This window comes from Manacus vitellinus, unplaced genomic scaffold, assembly GCF_001715985.3.
Source record: "Manacus vitellinus isolate BGI_N305 unplaced genomic scaffold, ASM171598v3 scaffold_27_pilon, whole genome shotgun sequence".
NCBI classification, from domain to species: domain Eukaryota; kingdom Metazoa; phylum Chordata; class Aves; order Passeriformes; family Pipridae; genus Manacus; species Manacus vitellinus.
This window is the reverse complement of record NW_021940039.1, coordinates 7,980,596-7,995,774: the sequence shown is the minus strand read 5'-3', so window position 1 is coordinate 7,995,774 and position 15,179 is coordinate 7,980,596. Positions and strand designations below refer to the sequence as shown.

Sequence of the window (15,179 nt, the reverse complement as noted above, 5' to 3'; positions counted from 1 at the left end):
AGGCTTTGCTTTCCCGTGCAGGGCTGATCGGCTTGGTGGGGAAGAGCTGATTTTCCACCTAAATCCTCAATATCCCAGGTCCTGCCTTTATAAGAGACAGTAGGGAAAGGCAGGCAGGGGCAGAAGAGAGGAGGGATGGGATCAGGCGAGCTGGCACAGGAGAAAAGCAGCCCCTTGTTTGCTTTCCATCGCTCTCCGTGGAGAAACAGTTAATGGGTTGGGAGGTTTCCACCCTTCCAGGATGGAGCCTTTTCCTCCCCTTTCGAGTGCCCCCTGCCTTCCTCCTCCAGCGACTGGGAAGCTGTGACTGCTCTACACCGCTGACACCTCGGCTGCTCTGGAAACCCATGAACTGTTTGAGAAAGGTCAGCTGGCAGCCGCTGCATCCCTTCTCCTGCCTTCCCAGACCGGATGGCCTTGGGCAGTGCAGGAGCCCCCTCTGTAGGCAAAGACCCACAGCTACCAGCATCCTCTGCTTCTTGCCATGTTTTGTTTTTTTTTGCCAACAGCCCCTCTTTGTCCACCCTGACCCCTTTTTGTCCACCCCAACCCAAACACCCACCATGAGGCCACAGGGAGAGCGGGGTTGCAGGGCTCGGTGCCAGCCAGGGACCAGGGCTCTATAGTCAGTCCCATTACACAGGACATGAACCAAGGCTGGACATCCCACAGGACAGCAGATTTGCCATCAAAACAGCTGATATCTTGCCAGCTTGCTGTAGCAAAATAAAATAAGCATATGTCTGTACAGCCCCAGGCTTTGATATGTCTCCCGGGTCGAGAGCTGCCCTCTCTCCAACCTCTCCAAAGCAGTCACCTACTTTTCTCTGGTCTCTTGCCAAAGCTGAGCTCCTCAGTGCTGCACAAGCACTTTCCTAGCCCCTTGGTGCCTTGGTGCACTCCTTCACAGTACAACAGAAGGAAACCATCCACCCCCACTGTTCCTGCATCCTCTCTCCTGCACTTCCTCATCCCAGCACTGCACAACACCCAGGTGAGACTCTCCAGCATTGCCACAGCTGCCCCAAACTACTCTTAACCTCAGATTCTGGTTGAAAATGACCCCATTTGGTACATAAGTTATGCTGCTATATCCAGCCCCCAGACACTTGCTGGGGCCAGTAGTGAGTTAAGGGCAGATGAACACCAGACTGGAAGTAGCAGAGGCAAAATTCCTGCCTGGATGTAAACAAGCTCCCTCCTTCCCAAAAGAGGAGCCTTTCTGGGGGTGGGAGGTTAGCAGCTGAGTCAAGGGCTTCTGGCAGTTGTTATCAGCCACTACTCCCACAAAACTTTGACCACAGCCTTAAACAAAAGTGTGAATTTGCCCATGTTTACTGGTGTCTGTCCCCACCAGCTACAGTTCCTTCTCCCTGGAGATGCTCAGCTTGTGTTCACCACATCCTTTTTCATACCACCAGCCCTTCCACACCCATCCTGCTCAGCCATACACCCAGAATATTTCCTGCAGCCTTGTAAGGATTTGCTAACTTATAGGATTACAGAACCATGGAATGGTTTGGGATGGAAGGGACCTCAAAATCATCAAGTTAAAACTTCCTTGCCATGGGCAGGGACACCTTCCACTAGACCAGGTTGCTCCAAGCTCCATCCAACCTGGCCTTGAACATTTCCAGGGATGGGGCAGCCACAGCTTCTCTGGGCAACTTGTGTCAGGGCCTCACCACCCTCATCATAAAGAATTTCTTTCTAATATCCCATCTAACCCTGCCCTCTGGCAGTGGGAAGCCATTCCTCCTCGTCCTGTCACTCCAAGTCCTTGACTAAAGTCCCTCTCCAGCTCTCTTGTAGCACTTTTAGGGACTGGAAGAGGCTCTAAGGTTTCCCTGGAGCCTTCTCTTCCCCAGGTTGAACACCCCCAGCTCTCTCTCAACGTGTCTCCATAGGACAACAAGAAACCCCATTTTGGATGGTCTGTAGTTGGGAGAAACATACTCTTACCCATCCCTGCCCCCCTTTGTACAAAGCCCCAAGAAATGTGCCCCATGACAAATGGGGGTGGGGTAAAATTAGGAAGGAAGATGATGATGATCTAAAGCCAATTTGTAGGCGCCCTGAAATAACCTGATTTCTCTGGTTTTCTGGGAGCGCTTCTGTCCGAGACGTAACATTACTCATTTTCAATTGGAGAAGTTTCAGCGTGCAACAAAAATATCTCAGGCTCAGTAATGAGGCAAGAAATCGTGCTTACGTAGCTGAGCAAGTAACATCACTCAACTTTCCTGTCCTTGTGGCGGATGAAAAATGATTGGGGAATAAATTAATCCTAATAAATGCAGGATTCTGATCAGGCATACATAACCAGCGATGCGTCTGCAGGATGAGCAATTGATGAAGCCATTGCTTCAAAGGTGCCTTGATGCAATTAGTCACCTGTAAAACATGCAGCAGAGGAGAAAATCCCGCTCCTTTTGTTAAGGAGCAGGGAAACGCTCCGTGCGTCCGAGTGATTTATGGGATACAGTGCAGCAAAATTAGAGCGCGCAGCAATTAGGGCCGTTCTCTCAGAGATGAAAGGCTGGGGGGAGATAAGTGAAAGGATGGACAGGATGCAGAAGGGCCAGACGAAGGCAGAACGCCAACAACGCCACATTTCTGCGCTGATGGTTTTTAACAGGGACTATTTCCCCTTTGCACAAACCGTTGTGAAGGGGGAAAAATCAGGCTGCACACGCAAAAAGTGGTGCCAGTGAAGATGAATCCAGTCATTAATCACCAGCATGAGTATCCGTAATTAGAGCTGCTGGGAGTCACAGGAGCAAGAGTCAAAGGCTCTAACAGGATTATGGACAGATCTGGATTGTTTTCTGGCTATATGAGCAGATAAAGGAACTCTATCATGTGCTCAAGGAGGTCGTTGGATAAGCACAGGGGAGACGGCACTTCCCATTCCTAACCCCGCGGCCTGGATTCGGTGTCCACCACACCCTGTGCCCACCACCGTACGTGCAGAGAGGAGTGCAGGGTCACCTCGGGGGAGAGGACCCTCCCTGCTCCCAGGGTGCAGGATCAGCCCCCAGCTGGGAGCTGAAGGTTGCTGGCTGACCCGGTCCCGGCGCAGCTCGGCGTGTTCCCATGGATGCGCCAGCTGTTTGTGGCTGGAGGATCCAGGCAGATGCCGAGCAGCCGACCCTCCTGCACAGCTGGAGCGAGCAAGGAAAGCCTGTCCAGCCACCCACCTTCAGCTTTCCAATGTTCCCCCCATCACGGGCCATCTCTCTGGCTCACACGCTCCTTCCTCCAGCCCCGTTCCCAACGAGCTCTGGCAATGTCTCTCCGCAGCCTCCCGCTCTGGGGCCAGGAGGGAGCGGGAAGGCTGGGAGCTGGGGCCAGGCAGAGCAGGGGCCAAAAGTCCTCCCAAAAGCTTCCCCGGGAGGGGAACACGCAGCCTCTGTTGAAGTCTGAGGGCCCCAGCACCCAATTTTAAGCAGCTATTGCTGCTTCTCTGAGCTCATCCTTGGGGACTGGAAAAGGCCTGGGATATTTTAAAGACAACTCCTTAACTTAAATAAGGAGACAATGATCATGCCTTTATCCCCAGAAACCAGGGTGCCCAGATGGGGCTGTGCTTCCAGACACCATCCCACCATCCTGGGGGTATCCAATAGAGGAAGCTCCATCAGCTGCAGAGCTGTTGGAGGAACCCTTGTAAAGTCAGGATGCCGAGGAGGAATAGTCCCTGCAGCCACTGCATATTGTCTCCAGAGGGTCTGGCACACCCCAGAGCACCCAGATCGGGTGACCATCTCCCATCTGTGAGAGTTGGGGCACCAGGACAGGGCAGACCTGATGGTTTCTTTGATGCTGGGGGTACCTACTCCTCCTGCTCACTGTGTCTCAGCAGGATGGGCACATCCACCTGAGCTTGACACTCTCCATCTACCACAACAACCCCCAAGTTTTCCAAAGGAACTGGTAACAGAGATCCAAAAACAATCTGCAGCCAAGTGTGAACTTCTGAGGCTTGAGAGCAGCCAGCACAGTAAATGTTAACTGCACAAAGATTTAGACCCCTTGCTCTTAACTGGCTCTTCTGGATTTAGAGTCCACATGCAATTTTTACTGCTGAACGCCTCAATTTCCCAGTCTGCACAGTGGAGTTGGTGAGATTTATTGATTTCCACAGATGACAGCACAGGATAAAGAAGAGCCAAGTATTATCTGTTACACTGTACAAGCTCTCCTCTCACAGCACAGCTGAGCTGCTGCTACCTGCCCTCTTGAGCATGCACACATCTGGGTGTGCCACAAAGGGTGTGATGGGGAGAGTGGTATCTCAGCCACACCTCAATGTTCCCTGACTCCACTGTCATCCCAGGCAAGCGTCCAGGGCTGGCACCAGGGAAACCAGGAGTGAACCTCATTAAAGCTAGCAAATTGACCCACTGGGTGAATGGATCTCTCTGGAGTTGAAATCCAGCTCCTCTCAGTGTGGGTAATCATCATATTGGGGAGGCCAGTTCCAAGGACAGCCCAGCCAAGGATGGCAGAATGACTGTAGGAGCCTGGCTGCTCTTTAGGAAGAGCCATTGCCATGCTCTGAGCTCCAGTGAGGTATTTCCTATCCCAGCATCACCCTATTTCATCAGAGTGAGTCATCAGACCACCATGGAAAACCTCAGGATCTTGCTTCTGTAGTCGTGATCAGAAACATCCTTTATTAAATTAATGACCATCCCCTATCTGTCATCTCGCTGTTAATAAAAAGAAATGAGGGCTGGAAGGAGTGTTCAGACTGGTGCCTGGAGCCAGACTTGTATCAGCAGAACTCGTGTCCAGCAGCACTGCAGAGCTGCTCCCAGACACAGCCCACAGGAACAGGAGGAGATATTAACCCACACAGCAAACAGCTCTGCAGCACAAACATGCTGGGACTCCCTTCTCCAGTACACCTCAGGGTGCTGCTCCAGTGCAGGATCCCTCACCACCACAGCTCCAAAACACTCATTTGGACACAGGGACAAGCTCATCTCACTGCCACTGACTAGATCAATGTGGCATCCTTCCTCAAATACATCTCTCACACGGGGCAGAAGGGACACATGCACTCAAATGCTCACTGCTCTAAGTGATCCCCTCTGTGATGCATCAACCCCTTCCCCACAGCTGGCACCACACAGGTGAGCAAGGAGGAAGATCTTACTAGGTCCAAATACCAACAATTATGCACATGAAGCTTTTTCTATCCCGAGGATCCTGGAGACGTGACACCCATTTGAAAAAAAGGATGTCCTCTACTCTGAGAACAAGGCCCAGCAGCAGGTTGGTACCACCCGCCCCTCCCTCCAGCAAAGGAGAGGTCACAGTCCTGTTCTTTGGAAAAGCAGGATTACAGGGGCAGCAAGAGTTCAGAGACAGTCGCTCCCAGCAAAGACCAAGTCAACCTGATGCTGAGAGAAGACCGTTCCTTGACCTCACCACACAGGTCTGATCAGCAGGAACCCAGCATGGGAATGCTGCAGAATATCCACCCTATCCCCCATAACCCAAACTAGCCAGAGCAGTATTTCCTATTATGTCTCCATAACCTAATCTAACCCCCTCTAGGGTCTGCAGATTAATATCTGGGAAAGCTCACAAGTCCAATCACCCAATTACAGGGAGGAAAGGTTTATCCTATCTAAACAGCACGAAATGTAACCTAGACCCAGCTGCCCCCTCGCTCCAAAGAGCCAGATCTCAATCCCTGGCAAGCTGAACAAACTGGGAAGGGGTCACAGGGGAGACTGGGAGGGTCTCTGTTGTATCATATGAAACTGCAGGAGGAGCAGTTATTTTAATTGGCAAATCCCCTGACTCGAGGTTTAATCCCTCTCCATTTTTACTGAACTCCCCTCACACAACATGGGGAATAGATGAGAGGTCCCACCTTGAGCCACTGCCCAGCAAGAGGAGCCCCCATCAATTTAGTGAGCAGGGAATGGTGGTTCTCAGGACACACAGTGTACCCAGCTCAGCCTGGGAGATGCAGAGGTGGAGGGCTGGTACCACCATGTGCCACTGAAGGTGGATGTGCCTGAGGAAGGGTGAGGGCTGGAGCAGATTTGATGCTGGCAGGGCAGAGCACACACCTGACAGGATCACAGCCCAGGATCATTGCAACATCCTCAGAGCACCTCCTGTGCAAGGATTGAGAGGTTTCAAACAGGACAGAATAGGCTGTCCCAAGGCAGTCTCTGTGCCTCCCTGGAACCCTTTTCTATCCTTATTTCCTTCCAGAGAAGCATGGAGGGACACTATCTGACTTTTTGGACTGTATTTCAGCCACCTGACAAAGCTGAATACATGGGAAACCTCAACAGCAGCCAGAGGACTGGAAAGCAGATTCCCCATCCCATTCAGGATATCATCCCAGGCTTTGGTTAGAATGAGAGGAACATGCAGAATCTCCAGGAAGATCCTACTCTGGCAGGGAATCTCAGTCTGGGCATCATTCAGAGCCCATCCAAAGGGAAGACTCACCTAGTTTGCTCAGTGAGAATGCCCAAGTTTCCTCCCAGAGCAGGGTTGTGTTGCATCCACAGATGCCCCATAGCCTGTATTTTCCACATAGCTCAGGGCTGCATTGCCAAGCACCAGCTTTGCAGACACAGACTTAGCTTCCCTCCAAATTCCAGCCACAATTTATTGATTAGAAAAGCCTGTCTAGTCAATAAAGGCTCCTATGAAAAAGTTCCACTGCTCTGCACTCACATGCCGTGATCCATCTGGCTGTGTTAGCAGCCTTGGCTTTTGATGCTTTCTGACAAGATGGATTTGTGGCCTTGACTTTTCCAGATCAGGAGAAATTTAATCCTACAGGGTAAAATTACAGACCAGCAAAAAAACTCCATGACTGGCCTCATTAACTGCCATGTAAAGAAGTTCAGAGCCCTCTTAGCTAGAAGGGAGCATCTACAGCTCTCCTTAGCCTTGAGGGAGAGGCAGCTCTGAGCAGACAGCACAAAGCCCTTGGCAAACAGTGCTCCTGAAGTGCATGACACAGTCGTGGCACCAGCCAGGCTGCTCCATCCTCTGCAGACAGCAGGGAAAGGGCAGACGGTCCCAGGTCTCCACCTATAAAGTGATTTGGGAGAAAGTGAAGATAATGCCCAGTTCTGGCCAAAAGGTGTCTGGGCAGATAAAAATAAAAAACCCTGGAACAACCCTATGGAAATGTGAATTAATGAAATATTTCGGCAACTGACTCAACCCTAATTGAGAGTTGAGAACCCTCCACCTCCCTTCTGCTTTCCAGGATACAAAAATGACACTGGTAGGTGGAAATAACTACAACTGTCCCAGTGAGAGAGAAATCAGAGATTCACAGCCAGGGTAATGGCCAAAATTAAGCACTTGCTTGGTGCTATTACACAACACATCCCAGGAAGCAGCTTCCAAAAACTTGACCTTCACTTCAAAGGCCTCTTTTTGAATCATCTTTCCTTTTGCTAACAAGTGGATTCAGCACTCAAGACGGGCACTCTGGGTGTTGAAAACATCTTTACCCATGTGCTTGCAGAAGAGGCAGAGGCAATGTTCATATATTTACCCAGTTATAACTGGACCTCAAGCTCCTTACTAAGGGCAGTGTCACCTCCTGCTGTGTTACTTCACTCTGGTGCTCAGCCTGTTTGGCAGTCAAGACTATAAAGATGATTTTTATGGCATGTAATAGGAGTGCAACCTGGTTGTACGAAGGCTGCACTGACTCCTTACTGACACAGGATTTGCTCTGGCAGGAGAGTTCTTTTCTCCTCTTCCATCCTACCCCTGGTTTTCACACAGCAGTAGCAGCACAGCTTGCACACAAGAGGGTGTCTGGAAGTGATGGTTGCCATAGCTATATCCATACAGCCCTGGCCATCCAGACACGTCAGAGCTGTGCTCCACACCACGGAGGGAAGATATAAATAAGATACTCCTGAGCCTCGATTCAGAGCACAACTTGCAAGTGTACAAGACACTCAGCCTTCTGGTTTGACCTCTTTCACTTTCTTTTATAGACTTGATGCATATGCAAAGACTCCTCTGCAGAGCAGCTCTGCTCCAGAGAGGTCTGCAACGCTGGCATGGTGATGTGCACAGGTTTTATATAACCATATCCTCCACTCTTGCACATCACTCTGCCCAGTCTGCTCTCCAGACACCCTCCCAGGTTACCTGCTGGCTCTTCTCCACACCACAGTCTTGTATATTGAGGGTCCCAGCACACCAGAGGTCTCTGAGCAGGCTGCCAGACTCCACATTCTCCTGCTCTGAGGTCTCCAACAAGCTCACTCAGCAGGCTGTGTTTCTGTTCTCATCCTTTCTTTGAGGATTACAAGCTGTTCTGGATGAGGGCTACCTCTTCAGAACATGATCACTGGAAAAAGATCCCAGAGCAGCCAGGATCCCTTGAGGTCATAAACTTTAGGAGTCTCTGCTCAGACCTCACCTGCCCTGCAGGGACAGGGCATCTCATGACCACCTGCTGTATAAAAACAGGTGAGCTGTTTGTTGTGTAGTTTATCCAGCCAATACCCTGCAATGTCCCCAGCTACACTGACTCAGCTGTCAGCACACACTGAGCTGTAAAGTACCACAGAAATAGGCAGGAAACCACAGTGTGAGAGCCTACAAAGCACAGGACAGAAGATGAAGGGCTGGGAGAGAGGGAGAGCTTCCCAATCCTTCTGTGACCTGCGCCAGCAGCACAGAGCTAGCAGTGCATTGTGGCAACACTTAGTTCACACTTGCTGTCACCTTCAACCACAGTGACAGCAAGGGACACTTCCTTTCTCTGCATCTCCCCAGTTCTGCCCACTTTGATGCTGGAGCACAAGCAGGAGGGGGTGGATTCATGCTCAAGGACAGAGCTACTGCCAGTGCTGTGCACAGGTACAGGGCTGCCCACCTTGGTGGTGGGGAATGACTGGGAGGTGCAGAGTAGTTCAGTGGCCATCCTGGGGGTCCTGACAGCAGAGTGAGCACAGGGCAGGGCACAAAGCTGGGGGGATCCAGGACCTGCACCCCCTTCTGCTCTCAGAGGTGAATACTGTCCCATGCTGAGGTTAATTCACTGTCCAGCTCTCGTGACCTCAGCACGGGCATTTTACCTCTGTGTCTTGTTTTTGCCCCTTTGTCTGCAGAGAAAGGAGAGCCCGTTCCTACATCAGAACATGCAAGGCCTGACTTATTACCAGCAAAGTGCATTGAGACACCCTCACGGCTCACCCCTCAAACCACCCCCCTCACCATCCACGGTGCAGGCACATGGCTGCCCTCCCAAAATCCCCCCAGATCTGTGTTCAGAGACCCAGCAACAAACAGAGGGGCAGGAGGGGAATAAAATTGCACCAGGGAAAGAACACTGATGAAGGGATCGAGGAGCTCCCAGAGCCACAAAGCATCACAGTAGCAACACAGTCCCCTGCTCAGCCCATGGACCGCAGTCCACCACACAGCCAAAGCCCAGCCCCTCGTCTTCCCCCAGCCATCCCTACAAATGTGCTACAAACACATTCAAAGCGGTTTTTTTTTATTTCTAAACCTTGCATTTTGCTCACTCGCAGCAGCAGCTCCAACCTGCTCCAGCCCCCAGGCGGGTCCGACCTCCCAAGTGGGCCCCAGAGATGGTCCAGGTGGTGTTAAAACCAGGCACAGCTCTGCCTGTCCCCACACCAGGATTTCACCCTTCAGCTTTCAGACAAGGCCTCCCACCTCAGTTCCTCGTCTCCCAACCCTACAACAAGGGCAAGGATCCTTCTGTCCTCCTGCCCAGCATGAGCTGGAGGATGCTGCACTCCCCATGCAAGACCAGCTCAGGCAGAGGGGCTCAGCTGCTCCAGGGGACTTTTTAAGCCAGGGCCACCACAACTAGCAGTGGTGATACCCGCTCTGGCACAGGCAGGGACACGGCCTGGCTTAGAGAATGGAGACATAAAAAGCACTTTGCACCACAGTCATGTTATCCCCCCATCCCTCCACAACCCCCCCCCCATCCCCTTTGGAGCTTCTTAACTTCAGAAACCTTCCTCCAGAGGAGTGTTGGAGTGACAGAAAACATTTTCCAAGCCTAATATCAGTTCCAGATGTTCACAGCCATTTCAGTTTGTACCTCACCCTGTAAAACACATTTCTCCCTCTCCCTCTCTCAAGTGCAGCGCCTGCTTCGTCCATGACATAATGCGCTGGCGGGCTCGGCCGCGCGCACACACACACACACCACACCACGCTCTCGCCCTCTCCGAGAGCCCCATGTTCAAACAAAGAGCATCACTCAACTACAAAGCCGTCGCACACATGGAGTTATGAGTAATTTCCACAAGTTTTAATAAACAGCTTTGGGATGTAATTGCTCCCCGCGTTCTCCGCTGGCTCCCGAGCGCAGGGCCCGCTCGCTCCCCGCGCGCTGGTGTTGAAAGCGTGGTTTGTTTCGCACACAAGTTCACCTCCTCTCGGCCTCAGATGGGCCAAGGGCTGTGTTTTTCTAAGCACCAGTAACAAGCCTCTTAAAAAAAGCTCCCGCAGCCGAGGGCAGCCGAGCCATGCAGGCTCCCGGCTCCCTGCGCCCCGTCCCGCAGCATCACCCGCTCGTGTGGAGCCCAGCAGGGAGCAGAGGGGACACGTGTTAGACCAACCTCAAAACTCCCTCCTGACTCTGCTCCAGGAGGAAGAGGAGTAAATATTTTCTGGCTCAAGGGAAAAGCTACATCTTCCAGTTGCAAAGGGGAGGCCAAGGAGTTTTGTGTGGGTGAGAGACTGGAGGCTTGTGTGGGGCAGGAGGAAGGCAGAAGGCAGGTACCATCTACTTTGCAACAGGGCTGATGAACAGGTTGAGACAGCTCTAGCCTCAGCCAGTGCCAGGAATCACAATAAGAAATGGCTACAAATGCAACAAAGCAAACAAAACCACTGTCCAAGCACAAATAACTCACTCATTTAAACTCAAGAGATCCAAGGGATGAATGGCAGCAGCCTCAAGAGCTCTCCAGTCCAGAGCTGCCACACTGCCAATACCTGTGGTGAACCTCCCAGCACCAGGAGCAACCTGCTCCTCCCTGCCAGCAGCTGAGAGACTGAGGGGGAAGGACGACGTGCCAACATCCATTAGAAGCCATCCAAATTTCATATCCCACATGCCACCTCCCAAAGATTCCCCCTCTGGGGTTGAGTTACTGTTTTTGTGGATGCTGCTCAGATGGGATGAGTTGTGGTGCAGCAGGATGGGTGGATGATGGTGGGGAGGGGACACCCAGGGCAGGATTTTTGGTTGGGTGAAGCCTTTGAGAGCTGTAGCAGTCAGCACCTCTGCAAACCTACGCAAAGTATTTGCAGGAATCAAGTCATCTGGCATTAGAGGCCTGTAGGGTAAGAAAGGAATGAAGGCAGGAGTGTTGTTTGGTTATAAGCAGCATAGAAAAAAAATGGATAGATTTAGGATTGGCTTTTCTCTTTAATTGTTAATAGGGTCATTCTGTCCCAAGCAGTCCCCCAGAGTAGGGAGAGGGGAGGGCAACTCCCCACAATGAATTCAATTGCCTGTCAAACACATGGCAGTCATAAAAGCAAAATAATAATAATAATCTGTATTTCCTACTCTGGTTGCCAGGCAAAGATCCAGCCACTTCAAAGGAGAAACCCCACGTTTCCCTGGTCTGGCCTCACCTGACCAATGTGTGAGCAATCTGGAATCACCATCCAAAACAAAGCCCCTCCTTTGGTGGCTTGTTTTCTTTCTCCATTACTGGAGGGTGTCCCTTCAAGATAAAGAACTAGCCTCCTTCCATGTCAGGAAACAAGAAACATAACCCAGGGGCCATGGCCACATTGGGCAGCCCTGGAACTGGGTGCTGGAAAGGTGTAGGAGAAAGGCCCTGTATGAGCCAGGAACCAGAGCTCCCTCTCACAGGGGTCTCCACAAACAGCCAGGGCCACCAGGATGTGGGGATCTGGCTCTCTATAGCAGAAATAGGCCAGCTCCTACAGCACACAATTTTTGGACATGGTGGCATCTATGTTGCAGAGGCAGAATAAACGGGCCTGGGATGAACAGAGAGAGTGGAAGCTTCTTTGTGGCCGTGTACTGAGACAGCTCATGGTAGCTAAACACTTGGCTCAGAGGGTCTTACATCAGTGAGGAGAAGAAAAATCCCCACCACAAGCTGAGAAAGCTGACCCCGACCTAAGGACTGCCTGTGTGCAACCCCTGATCTTTCTCTGAATCGTCTTCCCAAGGCTGTTTTTCCCAACAGGGAAACACAGCCAAACATCTTGCCAGGATTCCCTGGGAGCCCTTGCAAGTCTGCACGAGCACAGCGAGGCTCCCTGCTCTGAGACCAGCTGCCCCCAGCGAGTCCCACAAGCTTCTTTAACAAACTACATCCAAAATCCTCGGGCAAAAAGCAGTAGGTTCTGCCTGGCTTTCCATGCAGCACTACCATCACTCAAGGTCTCAAGTCCTATTTTTTGAAATCCATCATTGACTCACTCAAATCCAGCCCCATCCTTCACAGCCCTACGCCTTGTCCAGCAGCTCCTGGAGCATGGCTTGAAATGCTGACAAAGCCTTTGCAAGGCACAGACCACTCTGTACAAGCCTGGGAACTAAATTCCAACCCAGGGAAGTTTCAGATTCCCCTGGAGAAGTTTTGTGCAGTCTAAACGATCTCCCTAAATACTGCAGGCTTTGAGTTCCTTGTGCAAGGCAACTGAAAGTGTCCTTTCAAAGGTGGACATGCAATGCAGTACTCACTGGAGTAGACCAGTAAAGCCCTTGAGCTGTTGAGGGATGACCTTCCCCCTCCCCACATCCACAATCCTGTGGCATTTCAGACTGATCAGATCAAACAGTCACTTCAGAAACTCCAACTCACAGCTCTCCTGCCCAAAAAGGACAAACTATTTCCTTCTGCCTTACTGCATTTCTGTATTTCCCCTTCCCCTCCAATCCCCATGTCTGCAGAAGCCTCTAGAATGGAGTGGGTTTGATACCTCATGTAACACCTTGGCTCTGTGCACTGTTTTCCACCAAAGCAGCAGCTCTCAGCCAGGCAGGGCACAGGAGGCATCACCTTTAACCCTCTGCTCCACAAGGAGTTTGCCCTCACACCCACCTGTGTAGAGGTCTGTGTCCGTGTACTCATCCACCTTCTTGTGCTGCAGGACATAGTCAGACACCTTTGTCCCAATGGCAGGCTGCACATCCAGCCACTCCAGACTGACCACGGTGCTGGAGGGCTCCACGTTGGGGGAGAGCCTCAGGCTGGGGCAGGAGACAGGAAAGAAACCAAATAAGACATCAGCTCTCTTTCTGGGGAGGAATCCACCACTAAAAATAGTCCAACCCCTGGTAGGGCTCACACTCATACACAGGTATGTGCACAGAGACCCCCCAAGGACAGAGGGCACAAGGGCAGAGTGGGCAGGTGAGCATGGAAGAACCTCCAGTTGAAGGTTAGTTGGGTTCAACCTACTGCAATGTGTGCCCTTGCCTTCCCCTGCTCCTGGAAAAGCCAAGCTCATGCAACCACAACCATGCAACCCCAAATACACCATCCAAAGGGGCCTTCATCATCTGGGAGAACTGCTGAGCTTCAGCAGCCCACGGGGAACCAAGGACCAACAGCCCAGGAGAAAAAGAGGAGAGGATCCAGCTTCTGGAAACCCAGTGGGGCTGAGTCCATGGGAGGGGAGGGTCTGGTCTGCATTGCCAGCCAGCAAAGGCGAGGGAGGGCGGAAGGAGGGGAAGGAAGGGGCAGGTGTGGTGTGAATTTACCCAGCTGCAAACAAGCAAACCGCTGCCAGGTGTGAGTGAGAGCCAGAGCAGGGCAGCTGTGCAGGAGCTCCTGCCCAGAGCAGGAACAACGTGGGCTGGGATGAAGGCAGAGGAGCTTTGTGCTCCTGGCTGTGCTAGTGCAGGGGCGTCCGCTCCCTTTGCACTGGGGTAAATGACAACACAAGTACAGGGATACGGGGAGTCTGGCTCCAAACATACAGCATGTTTGTTGGACTCGGGATGGGAAATGAATCCCCTCCGAGGATATTGGCTCACTAAGAAGGTGTTCTGCTCCTTGTGGCTTGCTGGAGCCAGTCTTCCTGCTTTCTCAGCTAATTCCCCATCACTTTGCTCCTGATTTGCTCTTGCTCTGACAAGCCACAATGAATTGCACTGTAATTCCATTTCTTTCAGCATTTGAAATCCCATTCTACAAGGCCTGCTAATCAGGTGATGAAAATCTATAAGGAAACCTTCCAGGGCCACAGCCGGAGCCAGGATATCCTAAAGGCATCACTCACAGAGCGAGGGGGGCTGGACTGCGGCCCCCGGGCCCAAAGGTGGGGGTGCCCGTGGGCTGAGCCTGTGGGAAAGGGGCTGGTGCCAGGGGGTCATGGCCTGTGGGAAAGGGGCTGGTGATGGGCCACAACCCATGGGAAAGGGGCTGTTGCTGGGGGGCTGTGACCCGGAGGAGGGCTCGCACCAATACGTACACAGGCGGAGGCAGAGGGCTGCAGTTCGGGAGTCCGTTCTCATCGAAGGCGTTGAGGTCGCACCTGCACCAGTCTTCGATAACATCGCCTTTCCCCGAGCACCAGTATGAGCTCATCAGGGCTCCCTTGAAGGCCTGACATGAGAACAAAAAGTGTGAACACGTGTGCTGAGGACTCAGTGAAATCCGGCCAGTGGCTCAGCCGCACGGGGCTGAGCATCACAGGGGAGGGTGCGTGTGCAGAGCCCTGGGAACAGGAAATATGGGATGGGGAGGGTGTGTGCTGTCCTCCCCAGCTCTGCAACAGAACTGCTGCATGGCCCTGGGCACGTCCCTTCCCTGTGTTTAACTCCTGTTCATCCCTGAGTGCAGCTTTTGGAATGGGGATGGGGAGTGTCTGCACAGCCCTACGGAGGGGATCTCCTGTGGTGGAAGAGCCTGAAGGAGCACAAATATAAGTTCCTTTGTGACAATGGGCATCATACACATGGCACCTGCACCCTGCTGCTGTGTACAATGAAACTCTTCCACTCTTCCACATGTCCATCTGCCCAGCTGTTTCTGTCCCCCTAAAGTAATTCCTACATTCCCAACAACACAGACCACTTCCATCCTTCTCACAAGTTTGTTATTCATACAAATTGCCCTCCTGCAAGCAAAGTGCTGCTTTATTCACTTGCATAAGAAAGACTCTCAAGCAAAACAGAA

The 15,179-nt window shown here is 52.0% G+C and overlaps 1 protein-coding gene across 1 annotated transcript in view; it reads right to left on the bottom strand.

The window, feature by feature from the left end:
* ASTN2 (astrotactin 2) overlaps positions 1-15,179 on the bottom strand; it is a 272,653-nt gene that overhangs the window by 68,185 nt on the left and 189,289 nt on the right. The window contains exons 17-18 of the mRNA XM_018074363.3: positions 14,473-14,606; positions 13,098-13,246 (exon numbers count right to left, since the gene is read on the bottom strand). Of these exons, the coding sequence (XP_017929852.1) occupies positions 13,098-13,246; positions 14,473-14,606 (283 nt within the window). The remainder of the gene's footprint in view (positions 1-13,097; positions 13,247-14,472; positions 14,607-15,179) is intronic.